This window comes from Myxine glutinosa, chromosome 9, assembly GCF_964187855.1.
Source record: "Myxine glutinosa chromosome 9, kmMyxGlut1.1, whole genome shotgun sequence".
NCBI classification, from domain to species: Eukaryota; Metazoa; Chordata; class Myxini; order Myxiniformes; family Myxinidae; genus Myxine; species Myxine glutinosa.
This window is the reverse complement of record NC_136269.1, coordinates 93,882,298-93,899,585: the sequence shown is the minus strand read 5'-3', so window position 1 is coordinate 93,899,585 and position 17,288 is coordinate 93,882,298. Positions and strand designations below refer to the sequence as shown.

The 17,288-nt window shown below is 45.4% G+C and overlaps 1 protein-coding gene across 1 annotated transcript in view; it reads left to right on the top strand.

The window, feature by feature from the left end:
* MMP2 (matrix metallopeptidase 2) overlaps nt 1-17,288 on the top strand; it is a 60,165-nt gene that overhangs the window by 21,160 nt on the left and 21,717 nt on the right. The window contains exons 7-8 of the mRNA XM_068128809.2: nt 5,397-5,570; nt 9,999-10,172. Of these exons, the coding sequence (XP_067984910.2) occupies nt 5,397-5,570; nt 9,999-10,172 (348 nt within the window). The remainder of the gene's footprint in view (nt 1-5,396; nt 5,571-9,998; nt 10,173-17,288) is intronic.

The window sequence follows — 17,288 nt, the reverse complement described above, 5'->3', positions numbered from 1 at the left end:
TTGTGTGTCAGCTCTATTTTGAGCCTTAGCCCAAGTATAAAAAATAAATCTTGTTACTTAATGAAACTAAAGCCCCTTTCGGACAATCAAAAAAGGATAATCCGTCCTACTAAATCAAATGCTAATCCACAATGGTTTGGAATTTATAGTGGATCAGTTTTTGTTAAATTGAGGGAAGTAGATTTGAAAACACTAGCAGTGTCCTTGTGTTTTATACTTCTCCCACCTCCCACCCCCTCTTCCCACGCCTCCTCCCCCCTTTCTCACGCCTCCTCCCCCCTTTCCCACGCATCCTCCCCCCAAGCCCTCTCCCTCCCACAGATCTCCCGATGTCCCTGCTCTCAAATGTTGTGATTGTGTGCTTCCCCTTCTCTCCCCGTCTTGTCTACCGTTCCCCTTATTATATGTTTTGTGTGTCTGTTTGATTTTTTGTGTGATAAATGTTAGCTCTTTCACGAGCCTCGATCCTGTATATAAAAAACAAAAAAACAAACAAAAAAAACCCACAAACTTTCACGGCCTTCCTCCCCTCCTCTTGCTCGCACAATTCACAATAACATGTCAATTCCAACGTTAAAAGCTGAAATCGCATCCACAGTTTTAAAGTCTGGAGCTATGGACACCTACGAGTCCAAAATATCTTTCATGCCACAGACGATGGTGGAGGTCACTATTTTTGTACTGATGATCCCTACCAAGGGTGGAACGTTCCACAGCTGTGACTGCTGTGCTCCTACCACTGTCGGTGACACCTTTCACTATGTCTTTAAAAAAAAAATTTCAGTTGCACACCAGGATCACAGTTTAGCTCACTGTTGATGGTAACGCCACTGTGCATGAACCTTGTGATCTTTATTACCCTGCGCTCATGAAGCGAAAACAGGGTTAGGCATTCGGTTGCGTACGTGTGTCGTACATGCATGTCTGCATTTTAAAAATCCATTTTCTCGGCAGCCGTTGGTCCGATTGACACGAAATTTTACTATCGGAGCGCCAAAGCCTGCAGAATTTTTTTATTCATAATTATAACGTCATATGTCATGTGGTACGGACGCCAACTTGGAAAAACGTTACACCTCTTCATCTTCGAAACCTCTCCATGGAAAAAATTGAAACATGGCTCATTTTCAAGTACTCCCCATGGGGAACAAGATATGTTAATGGTTATGTCATCAGTGCCTTAATTATGACGTCATAATTCGACAGGGACAACGCTTAGTCTGATTAGTTTTGAAATTTATTGAGCATGATCTACGCAAAAATAATTGTATTATAGAATGTAAATTTATGATGTCATTGCTCACGTGGTCTGGCAGCCATATTGGATCAAAGAAAAAAAACCTTCAAAAACAGAAGAGTTGGCTCAAACCAAGTTGACTGTGCAGGGTAAGTATTCTATGAATACCATCTAGTTTATTAATCATTTTGCATTGATCCTCAAAATTTTGCTTGGGGTGGGAGAAGGTGAAACTTCCAAAGAAATGGCAACGTTTCTACAGCTTTAGATCCATTTTGTTGAAGTAAAAAATAATTTACATCGAATATCAAATTCTTGTAAGATTTATGTAGCACAGAAAATAATTCTTTCCAGTAGAAGTTTCCTAAAGAAAATCGTTGGACAACAAATTAAACTAATGATATTCAAAATATTCAAAATAAAATCTACAATTTAACTAAATGGATTTTACATCACTTTTTATAGTTGTGAAAATGTAACAATCAAAAAGCAAAAGCATGTTATAGTCTGTCACCTGCAGATAATCATAATATCATGTAGGATAAGCGTTATGCCGAGGTCACCCGTCGGTGAAGTGATGAGTTGACAAAGTGGAAGACGCAAGGCGGCCATCTTTGATTTTGACGTGGCGACCCAATTTTCAATAGCGTTCTTCCTTATGCGTAGATACACCCAAACACCAGATTAGAAGTTAGTAGTTCGTTTATTTTTCAAGATATTTCGCTCACAAGGTTCAGACATGTATATGGTGGCGGCCATCTTGGATTTTCACGTGGCGACCCAATTTTCAATAGCGTTCTTCCTTATGTGTAGATACACCCATACACCAGATTAGACGTTATTAGTTCGTTTATTTTTCACGATATTTCGCTCACAAGGTTCAGACATATTTAAGGTGGCGGCCATCTTGGATTTTGACATGGCGACCCAATTTTCAATAGCGTTCTTCCTTATGCGTAGATACACCCACACACCAGATTAGAAGTTGGTACTTCACTTATTTTTCAAGATATTCCGCTCACAAGGTTCAGACATACATGGCGGCGGCCATCTTGGATTTTGACGTGGGTTGCACCCACACACCAAATTAGAATTCGGTCCTTTGCTTGCGCACTCACGTTCGCACGCACGCATGGACGCACGCACGCACACACGGACGGAGGGGAAAACCATAGTCCCCCTTTCGCTCCGCTGTGCGACCGGGGACAAAAATGAGGAAGCAAGTGGGGCCACGTGAATGGCCACTTGTCTCAGAGTGGGCGGGAGGTGATGAAGTGGGCGGGATACCTCTTTCTATATTGGACAAAATACAATGTGGGAAAAATTAAGGAACTTTTTGTCTCTCTAGTGATATAAGGATTGCTGAGGAGATTGTACTTGATAGCCTGTCCCCTGCGCAGCAGGAGATGGGGTTTTGCAATCACGTGTGTGTGTGTGTGTGTGTGTGTGTGTGTGTGTGTGTGTCTGTGTTTGTTTGTTTGTCTGTCTGTGTGTCTCTATGTGTGTGTCTGTGTGTGTGTGTGTGTGTGTGTGTGTGTGTGTGTTTGTCTGTCTGTCTGTCTGGACCGTAACTTTTTTTTTACCATTTGAGCTATTGTCATCAAATTTTCACCAAAGCTTTATTATGATAATACGGAGAAGACAAATTAATAATTTTGTCAAAAGGTTAAAGGTCAGCGTCACCGAAAATCATCAATTTTCATCCAATTTACCTGAAATTTAAATTCACCAATTGAGGTTTGTCATCAAATTTTCAACAAAGCTTTATTATGAGAATATGAAGAAGGCAAATTAATAATTTGGTCAAAAGGTCAAAGGTCAGCATCACATAAAATCATCACTTTTCATCCAATTGACCTGAAATTTTAATAATTCGCATATTGGGTCACATAATTGATTCAGCAATCAAAAGGCAGAAGCTGATTGTTTTTTTTAGATCAAAAGGTCAAGATTGAGTAAAATCATAAATTTTCATTTTGTACAGACTTGGCATTTAATATGGAATTTTTTTTTTTCTTGACTTGGGTTTACTTTCTGAACTCAGTATATCAATCTGGTGAGTTTATTTTACCCTTCGGTGATGTCTTTGTTGAGAGAACCATGTCACTGATTGTCTTTCGCAGCAAGAAGTCAATAACAGGATTATATCACAGGTGGCGTGACAAAATGTAAGGACAGGTACATTTGACGATAGGCTTCACAATCGGGTATATAAGGGTTGTTGCATTCTGTATTAGTGGAAAACAACTGCTGCATGTCTACAAAAGTTATTGCTGCTTCCTCTGGAGATGGTCCGTCAACTTGACAATGCTGTTTGTCATGGAGTGGTGGCTTTACGAAATTCTGGCATGAAACAGCGTGCTATTGCTCGGCAGTATGGCATCACTCAAGGTCAGGTGTCAAAGATCCTGAAACGAAATGCTCAGAGGGGTGTCCCTACTCCAATACCGAGGCCAGGACGTCCACGCACAACCACAAGGAGAGATGATCGCCAGCTGCACCGGTTAGTCTGCAATGGCCGTACCAAGTCAGCTAATCGGCTTAGGGCTGAGTGGCAGCAACTGACAAATGTGCCTGTATCCAGAAGGCTAGTCAACCAACGAGTGGTTCAAGCAGGCTATCGTGCCAGGCGTCCCCTCAGAAAGCCACGCCTGACCAGACAACACAGCCAGCGCCGATTGCAGTGGGCCAGAGAGCACCGTCAATGGCAGCCAGGACACTGGAATCACGTGACCTTCAGTGACGAGTCTAGATTTCTGGTCTATCGTCAAGATGGCCGCGTCCGAGTGCGCAGACAAGGCATGAAGCCCACAACGAAGATTGTATAGTGCCAAGAGTCCAAGCTGGAGGTGATGGGGTGACCGTTGGGGCTGCTTTTTATGCAGGGGGCAAAACTGACCTTGTTGTTTTGAATGGAAACCTGAACCAGTTCAAGTACAGGGTCATTCTGGAAGAAACATTGCTTCCATTTGCTCGTGCAGCCTTTCGAGGAAACTTTGTCTTCCAAGATGACAATGCACGGCCTCATCATGCTCGCATGATCCAACACTTTCTTGCTGACCGTGGTGTAGAGCATATGGAGTGGCCTGCCATGTCCCCGGATATGAATCTGATAGAGAACTTGTGGGCCGAATTAACGCGTCAAATCGACAACTTGGACCAGCAGCCTACCTCTGTGCGTTTATTGCAGCAGGCTATTGTCACTGCATGGCAAGCGATTCCTGTCCAAACCTTGGCAAATCTTGTGAACAGCATGCCTCGACGTGTACGTGCTCTCCTGAATGCTCGTGGGGGTTACACGAAGTACTGAACTGTAATTTTACTGTCCGTAATCCCAGTCATAATTTAGCTTTTGTTTTTGTTGAATTTATTTTTGGCTAATGTGCAAAATAAAGAGATACTTCTGGAAAACGTACAGAAGTTTAACACAGTACCGTCCGTGAATTGAGTTCGATATCAGTTTACATCACTTTCAAGGATCAATTTATTTGCTTCGAAATGTCAAATGTGGTTTTTGTTTCTTTTAAAGGTCACATTAACAAAATCTAGAATAATTTCAACATAATTCCAATGAACTTTTGGTTCTAAGACATCTTGAAAAGTAAGTTCACCCCCACAAAAAAAATATTCCGTATTAAATGCCAAGTCTGTATTTTTAAAAACTGTTTTCGTTATTTCGAGCATACGGAAGAAGAAGAAGAAGACATCTGAATCGAAACGGACGCGGATGGGCTTTGCATTTTTTGATGCTTTCTAGTTACATTTAGGACAAAAGACATTCGTAGATATTGGTGTACTATTACATGGATTTATGGCGACAATAGGAGATCACAGACAAATCAACAGAGTTATGAGTATGTGGGATTTGTACCAGCAGCTCTGGTCACAGCACCATGAGGCTTAAACAGGCCAACCTAGAATTGTCTTTCACCAAAATGTAGGTAATTATGTATTATCTTTGCAGCGCAGCATTCCACTGAAAACCTCAAAATCTGTCATTTTGTTTTGCAATCCACATAGTCAAATGTAGTTAATTTGGTATTCACCAAAATGTAGGTAATTGTGTTATCTTTGTAGCCCAGTATTCCACTTAAAACCACAAAATCTGTCATTGTGTTTTGCAATCCACATGGTCGGTCATTGTGTCCCTGTTGTGCAGAGCTGAGCACGTTCGGAGGCAACGCAAACGAGGAGCCTTGCAAATTTCCCTTCACGTTTCAGGGAAAGACTTACTCCGCGTGCACACAGGAGGGACGCACAGATGGCTCTTATTGGTGTTCCACCACTTCTAACTATGATGATGACAAGAAATATGGTTTCTGCCCACGAGAAAGTACGTCAAGGTCATATTTAATGACGAGTCATAATTGTTAATGCTGTTTGCCCTGGCTTGTTGCTGAGCTCTCATCATGTGAATGTCAAAACATGGTGCAGGAGGTTGTGAAAATCCTGTTGCAATTTATAAAGCAGCAATCATTGAGGCTCAGACATTTGGACCATATTAGGCTGCTTGCCAGAACCTCAGTCCCTCGTGCAGTTTAAATATAAACTTTTTAAAACACTACTTAAATAAAGACTTAAATAAAGACTTAAATAAAGACATATTTTTGGATGTTTAAATATGAGAAAGGATGAAATTATGAATTTGGTTTGCTGGTTGCATCATCACTGTGGCCCAGCTGTGGTTACGATGCGGTGCCACCGTATATTAATAATAATAATAATAATAATTCATTTATTTTGTATAGCGCTTTTCATGAAGCCCAAAGGCGCTAAGCAGAAATTTTAACTTTGCCTGAGATATTGGTACACAATGGAATGCTCATTGGGTAAAGTACCATAGGGTCTCGAAGACCTACAAGCAAGTGCAAGTGGAGAGAGCAGTCAGCTTAATGCCCCCTTTGAAAGATGGGATACTCCGTGATGCAACACCCTGTCTGTGAAGGACCAATATGATAGTTTTTTTTTTTTTTGTGTTTTTTTTGTATACTGAATCGAGGCTCGTGAAAGAGCTAACATTAACTTCACAAACAAATCGACCAGACAAACAAAATACACAAAAAGAGGGAGCGGAAGACAAGATGGGGAGAAAAGGGGAAGTACACACACACAACATCCGAGAGCAGGGAGATGTGTGGAAGGGAGAGGGCCCGGGGGGAGGAGACGTGGGAAGGGGGGGGGGGGGAGGGAGAAGTATAAAGCACAAGGACACCAAGGACTTCCAGGACAAAAGTTGGTATTTCAAAAAGTGGAATTGGGGTGAAATTAGCGGGGGTAGAAAAGATCAAGGTTTTGGATGGGGGAAGATAAGAGATGGTGGTGAACAGCTGTTTTAAAGACTTGGAGGGTGGAGTGGGATTGAAGAGAGTGAGGGAGTTTGTTCCAGAGGCGGGAGAAAAGAGGAATGAAGGAGTGAAGGTGAGCAGAGAGTCTTGATTTTGGTAGTTTGACCATAAGAGGGTTGCACGCAGATCTTGTGCGACCTGTAGGAATATTTGCGGGACAGAGCCAAGACAGAGCTGGGGGGGCAAGGCCAGAGAGGAGTCGGTAGAAGACGGAAAGACCACCAACCTGCCTGCGGTGAGTGAGTGAGAGGCCCTTGGAGTTAGCTTCATCGCGGGAGATTCCAATGATTCTGAATGCTTTGGTTTCAACAGTGTGAAGGCGAGCTAGGTGTGAGGCAGGAGCACCAGCCCAGAGGGGAGAGCAGTATTCCATTGAGCTGCGGATGAAAGCCTTGTATGTGGTGAGGAGCTCAGGTGTGCCAAGGAAGGACTTCGCACGACGGAGGATGCCCAGTCGGCGACTGGCTTTGGAGGCCAGATTTGAAATGTGGTTTTTCCAGGAAAGATCATGGCAGATAGTGAGACCCAAAAGCTTGAGTGACAGAACTTCTTGGAGAGGATTATTCAGAAAGTGGATGGGAGGGTTGTCCAGTCGGTGTTTTCGGAGAGACATTGTAAGAGTGTGAGATTTGTCAGGATTGAAAGACATGTTCCACTTGTTTGCCCAGTCTGTGATTTTGTCAAGGTCTGCAGAGAGTGAGGAGGCTGCAGACTGCCGATCTGAGGGATGAAGAATGGAGCGACAGAGAGTAGAGTCGTCAGCAAAGAGATAGAGAGGATTTTCAAGAGAGTCAGAGAGATCATTGATGAAGACCAGAAAAAGCACAGGGCCCAGAACACTGCCTTGGGGAACTCCAGCCTGAACAGGAAGAGGAGATGAGAGAAACCCATTCAGGGCCACACGTTGACTATGACTAGAGAGGAAGTCCGCCAGCCATGCATGGAGATTTCCATGGATACCAAAAGAGGAGAGTTTGGTGAGCAGAGCGGGGTGCCAGACCGTATCAAAGGCACGTGATATGTCAAGGGAGACTGCTCTAATTTCCTGTTTGGCATTGAGGACCTCCATCCATTGTTGAGAAAGCAGAAGCAGCATGTCCAGAGTGGAGTGTCCAGGTCTGAAACCAAATTGATGATCAGAGATCAAGCCATTGGAGAAGAGGAAAGATTTCATATCTGAAGCAATGATGGATTCCATGACTTTGCTGATAATTGGGAGAAGGCTGATTGGTCTGTAGTTGCTGGGATCTGTTTTTGCACCTTTTTTGTGCAAAGCGGTGATGTTGGCAGATTTCCAAGCAGATGGAAGATGACCTTGAGCAAAAGAGAGGGTGAAGAGAACAGAGAGGGGGAGTGAAAGAGCGGAAGAACATGATTTTAGGACCCGTGGGCTGATGCCGTCAGGTCCAGTTGCAGAATCAGAGTCGAGGGTTGACAGAAACTTTTCCACCTTGTCAGGAGGAAAGGACACAGAGTCCAGGAGCAGCTGGGTACGACTGGGTACGGTGGGTACAGAGAGGGATGGGTTTGGGACACAAGATTTAGAGGCAAACACAGAGTTGAGGCATTCAGCTTTTTCACGTGCGGAGTCAGCCGTGTGGCCATTTAAGGTGAGGGAGGGGATGGAGGGGGAACAAACACCAGAAACAGATTTCACCAGACGCCACCAGGATTTGGAAGAGGGAGACAGATAAGAGAGTTCGGTCCTGAGGACGGAGAGATATTGTTTCCTGGCTCTCCTGAGGGTGGACACACACTTGTTTCGGGCTTTGTGAAAGGAAATGAGATTTCCTTCCATTGGATTTGCTTTCCAGGAGACGAAAGCAAGTTGTTTCTGGGCAATAGCCTCACCACAAGATTCCGTGTACCATGGACGGGAGGAAGGGTATGACAACTGAAGATGAGAAGGGATAAATCTGTGCATGAGAGAGAGCAATTTACTTTGGAAGAATTCCCAGGATGAGTTGATGTCAGAGGCAGTAGAGATGGGAGACCAGTCCAGATGATTGATGGCTGCTTGAAGACCGTGCCAGTTGGCCTGAGTGAAATGCCAGACTCGTCGACGCTGAGGAGGCTCCCTGAAAATGGTCAGAGAGATGTCCACTTTAACAAGCACATGATCAGAAGAGCCGATTGGAGCAGAAGAAGAGCAGCAGACATTTTCAGGGAAGTTAGTCATAACCAAGTCCAGAAGAGAAGATTCTCCGTTGACTGAGATCCGGGTTGGGAAATTGACAGATTGTGTCAGTCCCAGTGAGTCACAGAATTCCTTTGCTGAAGAGCCATGGCTGGTGAGAGAGGTACCCACCCCCAGCCAACTGGCATGGTGACAGTTGAAATCACCACATATGAGGAAGAGAGAGTTGGGGTGGGTAGATAGAAGTTGGTCCATATTATCAGACAGCGAGATGTAGATGGAGTCATCACTGTTTGGTGGACGGTACAACACGCATATGAACAAAAGGTGGGAGCGAAGGGGAAGCCGTAGGCAAAGGTATTCCTGGGGGTGAGGTGGAGAGAGGGCAGTGCAGGGCGCGTGAGGAAGAGAGTTTTTTTATAAAGATAGCAACCCCACCTCCAGGACGAGGCTCAGGTCTATCATACCGGAGGAGGGAGTAACCTGGGAGAGATAACAAGGAATCAGAGACATCATGAAGGAGGAAGGTTTCTGTTAAGCAGATCACGTCTGGTTTGTCAGAAGCAACCTGTATGGAGAGATCAGTTAAGTTTGAGCGAAGGCCCCGGATGTTTGAGGTCCATACTGTTAAGGAAGAGGAAGGGGGAGCATCGGATACAGAACAGGGGGAGGGAGCGGTAGGGCAGGATGTGGAAGAGGAGGAAGAGGGAGGGAGAGCTGTTGCAGGTGTGTCAGAGATTACAGAATAGCTTGGAGAAAGGGAAGAATGGGGCGGACAAAAGGTTTGATGGTGTTTGGGTGAGGTGCAGTGAGGTGTTATTTGAGGAGGGGGAAGAGTGAGGCAGAAGGTTGAGGAAGATGAAGGTGAAAGTTGGAAGGGGGAAGAAGCGGGGAGGACGCTTTGAGGAGGAGGGGTGAGAGGGGAGTCTAGGAGGGGAGGAGTGAGGGAGAGTCTCGGAGGGGAGGGGTGTGGGGGGAGTTTAGGAGGGAAGGGGCAGCGGGGGAGATTTGAAAGGGATGGGTGTTTGGGAAGATTTGGGGGGGAGGGGCAAGGGGGAAGATTTGACAGAGATGGGTGATGGGCCCAGCTGTGGTTACGAAGTTTGGCAGAGAGAAGGATTGGCAGAGAGAAGGATTGGCAGAGAGAAGAAAGTTGATCTTACTTAATTTAAATATGATGGTTTTGTTGAGCATTCCAAAATGGCCCATTGTGTTTGTATGTGTTTTATTTTGTTATATTTGGTCAAGCAACATCACTAGCGATACGCTTTATTTTCAGCTGAGGGTACGAATGGTGGCAATTCGGAAGGGTCCAGCTGCACCTTTCCTTTCATCTTCTTGGGAGAGACCTTTGACACATGTACCACCACTGGGCGAAGCGATGGAAAGGCTTGGTGTGCGACAACTTCAAACTATGACATTGACAAAAAATGGGGTCTCTGCCCTGGTTCAGGTGCTGTTTGCACTGATAAACTGCATTGATTATAGTGTTCAATCAGTATTTATTGTAGTGTATATCAGTCTACTGATTGCTCCATTATAAACACATGGAGTGAAACTATTTCAATGCCACTTCGTTCGTTTAATTCATTGTCATTCATGTATCACCTTGATAAATTATGACGTATCTTGTCGTCACAAGCTTCATAGACACATCTACATCTTTATTCCTATATAAATGCAACTTGCACAATTATGTCTGAACTGGGTAAACTTGGTAATCACAGCACATATAATACAGAATGATACCTCACTTAAGAGCTCTTGGATCCAGATTAAGTGCACGTGGACGACTACAAATATCGATATTCAGCAATTTTGAGTTGTGTACATTTTTGTGGCTAGGTTGTGCCCACGGGCAGTGCATAGGCTCAGAGTCGCTGGTTTGCACGCACACTGGAAGTAAAAATATAATATATAACCACAAACTATTCAGTCAGTTCTGCCCAACCTATAATTACATTTTCGTTAATTTTCTTCACAGAGAAACCTTGGCAGTCTAAACAGATCAGATCGTGACTATTATGAGGATTTGGGGTTGGGGAGGGGGGGATGTGAGGACTTGAAGAAGAAATGGGGAGTGGAGGACAGAGAGTTGGAGTGTGGTTGGGGGGGGGGGGGCAGAGAAAGCACAGGGATATGAAAGGGGAGGTGAGGCTTGGAGGGTTGAAGACTTGGGGTTGGGAGCGGGGAGTTGAGAACTAGAAGATGAAAGGTGGAGGAGACTTAAGAGAGTTGGGGTGGGGGGGGGGGGGGAGCAAAAAGGGGACAGAGAACTAGCGAGGAGAGGGGGTTGACTATTTGGGATGGGGAGGGGGTTTGAAGACTTGGGGTTGAGGACTTGGGCTGGGAGGTGGCTGGAGTTGAGGACTTGAAGAAGAAAGGGGTTGAGGACTTGAAGTCAAATTTTGCATTACGTGGATTTTCCGTGGGTCCCTGCAGAAAATTTTTGATACTTTCAAAGTTTGATACTTTCAAATCACATTCCTAGCAAACTCCCGAAATATTCCGCACTCCATTGGGAACAAATTCCCACATAACAGTCTGGTGGAACCGGGTTATCTGCTTGTAATTTATAAAATTAATATTGTAAATTAAATGTGTAGCCCTGGTTTTAATCCCATACACATATATACACAAGCTGCATACATACAGTGGCCTGCAAAAGTATTCACCCCCGACCAATAATGCCAAATTTATATGAAGATCTCAAATCTCAACTCAAAAAAACAAACAAAAAAAGACATTACCTTCTCTGTGCTCATTCGTTTATTCATTCTTATTCGTTCGTTCGTTCTTCGACCACGTGTTTCTCCCCCATTTCCCCAGATAGATTGTCAAATTTCAACTCGTTATTTTATCGTCCATGCGATATTGTTTGATTATAGTTAGTTTTGGTTTGAATTTCTTGTAACTCGTAATTAATTAATCGTTTTCTGCCCTTGTGTGTGGCCTTGTAGTTGTACCCCCGTCGGTGTTTTATTAACTTAAGCATGTTTTGCTTGGCTCTTGGTTTTTTCCCTTCTACCCCGAACATAATACTGTCTAACGTTCTAAATCCCCACCCCCCCTCCCCAAAAAAACCAAAAAAAACAAAAACATTTATTTTATTTTCTCCACGTGTACTGTTGTCTCATCCTGTATTTTCTGTCCAGGTGTGCTGTTCGCCCCACCCCCATTATCTCCTTGCCATCCACCGTTTGCCCTGTTCACGTGACTCGTGGTGGTCCCTCTCGGCTCCCCCCCCGTTGGTATTTTTGTGCATATAAGATTGTTCATAGTTCTGTTTAAATATTATTTAAATATGTTTAACCTTTCCCCTTCTGTTTTTTATTCAGTGGTATATTACAACACGCTGTTTTTCTTCCTATTTAAAAGGCTTTTCTCAATTTCCTCTCCAACTCATTCCACTTCAAAAAAAAGAAATTCAATATCTCATACGTCTCCCTCACTACATGGTCTAAATTCACATTCATTCCATCCCTCCTCCATCGTTCTGAATCGGATTGCTAACTTGAAAATCACAACAAACCCAATTTGTTATCAATGTTCGTCTTTCATTAATCATCCACTTTCTAAACTCTCCTCTTGCCCCTCCCATCCAAATCCCCCCCCTTGCACCTACACTCCGAAACTTCCCCCTTGCCCCTCCACTCTTAAACTCCCCCCTTGCCCCTCCACTCCTGAACTCCCCCCTTGCCCTTCCCCTCCTAAACTTCCCCTTTGCCCCTCCCCTCCTAATCCCCCCCCTTGCCCCTCCACTCCTGATCTCCCCCCTTTCCCCTTCCCTCCAAAACTCCCCCCTTGCCCCTCCCCTCCTAAACTCCCCCCTCACTCCTCCCCTTCAAAACTCCCCCCCAATCCCTCCCTTTCAATTCTCCCCCCATACCATTCCTCTCCAATTCTCTCTCCTCCCCCCTCCTCCTCCAAGCTGCCTCCTCCCCACTTCGTCTCCCTTCTATCTCATACCTCCACCCCCCCCAAACCTTCTACTTTCCTCTGCCCCCCCTCAAACAACCCCTCACTGTGCCGCATCCCTTCACCATCAAACCTTTCATCCTCCTCATCCTTCCCTTTCTTGGAACTCTTCTGCAACATCTGAAACACTATCAACTGCTCTCCCTACCTCCCCCTCTCATCCTTCATCTTACCCTACTCCTCCCCTCCCCTGTCCTGTACCCGATGCTCCCCCTCTCTCTTCATTAACGGTATGGACCTCAAACATCCGGGGCCTTCGCTCAAACCTGACTGATCTCTCCATACAGGTTGCTTCTGACAATCCAGACTTGATCTGCTTAACAGAGACTTTCCTCCTTCAAGATGTCTCTGATTCCTTAATATCTCTTCCTGGTTACTCGCTCCTCCGGTATGATAGACCTGAGCCTCGGCCTGGTGGTGGGGTGGCTATCTTTGTCAAAAACTCTCTTCCTCACTCTCCTTGCACTGCTCTCTTTCCTCCTCACCCGCAGGAGTACCTCTGGTTACGGCTTCCTCTCCGCTCCCACCTTTTGTTCATATGTGTTCTGTACCGTCCCCCAAACAGTGATGACTCCATCTACATTTCAATGTCTGACAACATGGACCAACTTCTATCCACTCATCCCAACTCTCTCTTCCTCATATGTGGTGACTTCAACTGTCATCATGCCACCTGGTTGGGTGTGGGTTCCTCTCTCACTAGTCATGGCACCTCAGCAAAGGACTTCTGTGACTCACTGGGATTGACACAATCTGTCAATTTCCCGACCCGGATCTCAGCCAATGGAGTATCTTCTCTTCTAGACTTGGTTATGACAAACTTCCCTGCTAATGTCTGCTGCTCTTCTTCTGCTCCAATCGGTTCTTCTGATCATGTGCTTGTCAAAGTGGACATCTCTCTGGCCATTCTCAGAGAGCCTCCTCAGTGTCGACGAGTCTGGCATTTCACTCAGGCTGACTGGGACGGTCTTCAAGCAGCCATCAATCGTCTGGATTGGTCTCCCATCTCCACTGCCTCTGACATCAATTCTTCCTGGGAATTCTTCCAAAGCAAACGGATCTCTCTCATGCACAGTTTTATCCCATCTCGCCTTCAATTGTCTTACCCTTCCTCCCGTCCATGGTACACTGAATCTTGTGGTGAGGCAGTTGCCCTGAAACAACTTGCCTTTGCCTCTTGGAAGGCTAATCCAACTGAAGGAAATCTCAGTTCCTTCCACCAAGCTCGGAACAAGTGTGTGTCTACCCTCAGGAGTGCCAGGAAGCACTATCTCTCCTCACTCAAGAATGAACTCTCAAACCTGTCTCCTTCCTCCAAATCCTGGTGGCGTCTGGTCAAATCCGTTTCTGGTGTTTGTTCCCCCTCCATCCCCTCCCTTACCTCAAATGGCCACACAGTTGACATCGCACGTGACAAAGCCGAATGCCTCAACTCTGTGTTCGCCTCAAAATCCTTAGTCCCAAACCCATCTCTCTCTGTTCCCACCTTTCCCAGTCGAACCCAACTACTCCTGGACTCTGTGTCCTTCTCTCCTGACAAGGTGGAGGAGTTTTTGTCAAACCTCGACTCTGATTCTGCAACTGGACCAGACGGCATCAGCCCACGGGTCCTAAAATCCTGCTCTGCCGCTCTATCTCACCCTCTCTCTGTTCTTTTCACCCTATCTTTTGCTCAAGGTCATCTGCCAGCATCCTGGAAATCAGCTAACATTACCGCTTTACACAAAAAAGGTGCAAAAACAGATCCTTGCAACTACAGACCAATCAGCCTCCTCCCAATTATCAGCAAAGTCATGGAATCCATCATTGCTTCGGATATGAAATCTTTCCTCTTCTCCAATGGCTTGATCTCTGATCATCAATTTGGTTTCAGACCAGGTCACTCTACTCTGGACATGCTGCTTCTGCTGTCTCAACAATGGATGGAGGTCCTCAATGCCAAACAGGAAATCAGAGCTGTCTCCCTTGACATATCAAGGGCCTTTGATACGGTCTGGCACCCAGCTCTGCTCACCAAACTCTCCTCCTATGGTATCCATGGAAATCTCCATGCATGGCTTGCGGACTTCCTCTCTGGTCGTAGTCAACGTGTGGCCCTGAATGGATTTCTCTCATCTCCCCTTCCTGTTCAGGCTGGAGTTCCCCAAGGAAGTGTGCTGGGCCCTGTGCTTTTTCTGGTCTTTATCAATGATCTCTCTGACTCTCTGGAAAATCCTCTCTATCTCTTTGCTGATGACTCCACTCTCTGCCGCTCCATTCCTCTTCCCTCAGATCGGCAGTCTGCGGCCTCCTCACTCTCTGAAGACCTGGACAAAATCACAGACTGGTCAAACAAGTGGAACATGTCTTTCAATCCTGACAAATCTCACTCTCTTACTATGTCTCTCCGAAAAGATCGACTGGACAACCCTCCCATCTACTTTCTCAACAATCCTCTCCAAGAAGTTCTGTCACTCAAGCTTTTGGGTCTCACTATCTGCCATGATCTTTCTTGGGAAAACCACATTTCCAAGCTGGCCTCCAAAGCCAGTCGCCGACTGGGCATCCTCCGTCGTGCGAAGTCCTTACTCGGCACACCTGAGCTCCTCACCACATACAAGGCTTTCATCCGCAGCTCAATGGAATACTGTTCTCCCCTATGGGCTGGTGCTCCTGCCTCACACCTGGCTCGGCTTCACGCTGTTGAATCCAAAGCTTTCAAAATCATTGGAATCTCCCGCGATGAAGCTATCTCTGAGGGCCTTTCACTCACTCACCGCAGGCAGGTAGGTGGCCTTTCTGTCTTCTACCGATTCCTCTCCGGCCTTGCTCCCCCAGCTCTCTCTGTGCTCTGTCCCCCAAATATTCCTACAGGTCGCACAAGATCTGCCAGCAACCCTCTGATGGTTAAACTGCCGAAATCTCGGCTCTCTGCTCACCTTCACTCTTTCATTCCTCTTTTCTCCCGCCTGTGGAACAAACTCCCACACTCCCTTCAATCCCTCTCCTCCCTCCAGGTCTTTAAAACAGCTGTTCACCACCATCTCTTATCTTCCCCCATCCATAACCTTGATCTTTTCTACCCCCACTAATTCACCCCAGATCCACCTTGTTTGAAATTCCAACTTCTTTCCTGGAAATCCTGGCAGTGTCCATATGTTTATACCTCTCCCACCCCCCCCCTTCACATGCCTCCCCCCCTTCACATGCCTCCCCCCCAAAGCCCTCTCCCTCCCACAGATCTCTCGATGTCTCCATGTCTCTCGGTCCCTGCTCTCAAATGTTGTGTTTGTGTCCTTCCCCCGCTCTCCTCATCTTGTCTACCGCTCCCGATGTTATTTGTTTTATGTGTCTGTTTGTCTTTCTGTGTGATTAATGTTCGCTCTTTCACGAGCCTCGATCTTGTATACAAAAAAAAAAAAAAGAAAAAAAAAAAAGAGATCCAACAAAACAATGTTGGAGTTGAAAGAGGTTATGTGTCAGGAATACCTTCATAAAACCGATGCAAATCAAAATTCAATGGTTGGAAAAGTATTCAGACACTGCCTGAAATTAAAATGGATTAAATTGAGATTTTTTTTGTCACTCATCTACACATTATACCCCATAATGGCTAAGTGTAATTTTTTGGGGGGGGATTTTTTAGACATTAATAAAAAAAACAAGCGTTACGCCTAGGTCTCCGTCGGTGAAGTGATGTGAGTTGACAAAGTGGAGGACGCAAGGTGGCCATCTTGGATTTTGCAGTGGTGACCCAATTTTCAATAGCTTTCTTCCTTATGCGTAGATACACCCACACACCAGATTAGAAGTTAGTAGTTCGTTTATATTTCAAGATATTTCGCTCACAAGTTTCAGACATATATATGGTGGCGGCAATCTTGAATTTTGACGTGGCGACCAAATTTGCAATAGCGTTATTCCTTATGCCTAAATACACCCACACACCAGATTAGAAGTTGGTACTTCGCTTATTTTTCAAGATATTTCGCTCACAAGGTTCAGACATATATATATATAGTGGCGGCCATCGTGGATTTTGACGTGGCGACCCAATTTTCAATAGCGTTCTTCCTTATGCGTAGATACACCCACACACTAGATTAGAAGTTAGTAGTTCGTTTATTTTTCAAGATATTTCGCTCACAAGGTTCAGACATATATATCGTGGCGGCCATCTTGGATTTTAACGTGGCGACCCAATTTTCAATAGCGTTCTTCCTTATGCCTAGATACACCCACACACCAGATTAGAAGTTGGTACTTCGCTTATTTTTCAAGATATTCCGCTCACAAGTTTCAGACATACATGGCGGCGGCCATTTTGGATTCTGACGTGGGTTGCACCCACACACCAGATTAGAATTCGGTCCTTCGCTTACGCACGCACGCCCGCATGCACGGACGGACGGACGCACGCACGGACAGACGCACGCACGGACGGACGCACGGACGGACGCACACACGGACGGAGGGGAAAACCATAGTCCCCCTTTCGCTCCGCGACGGGGGACAATGAAAAGCTGAAATGTCTCGTGTCAATACGTATTCAACTCGTTTGCTATGACACTGCAAATTGAATTGAGGTGCATCCAATTTCCTTTGATTATCC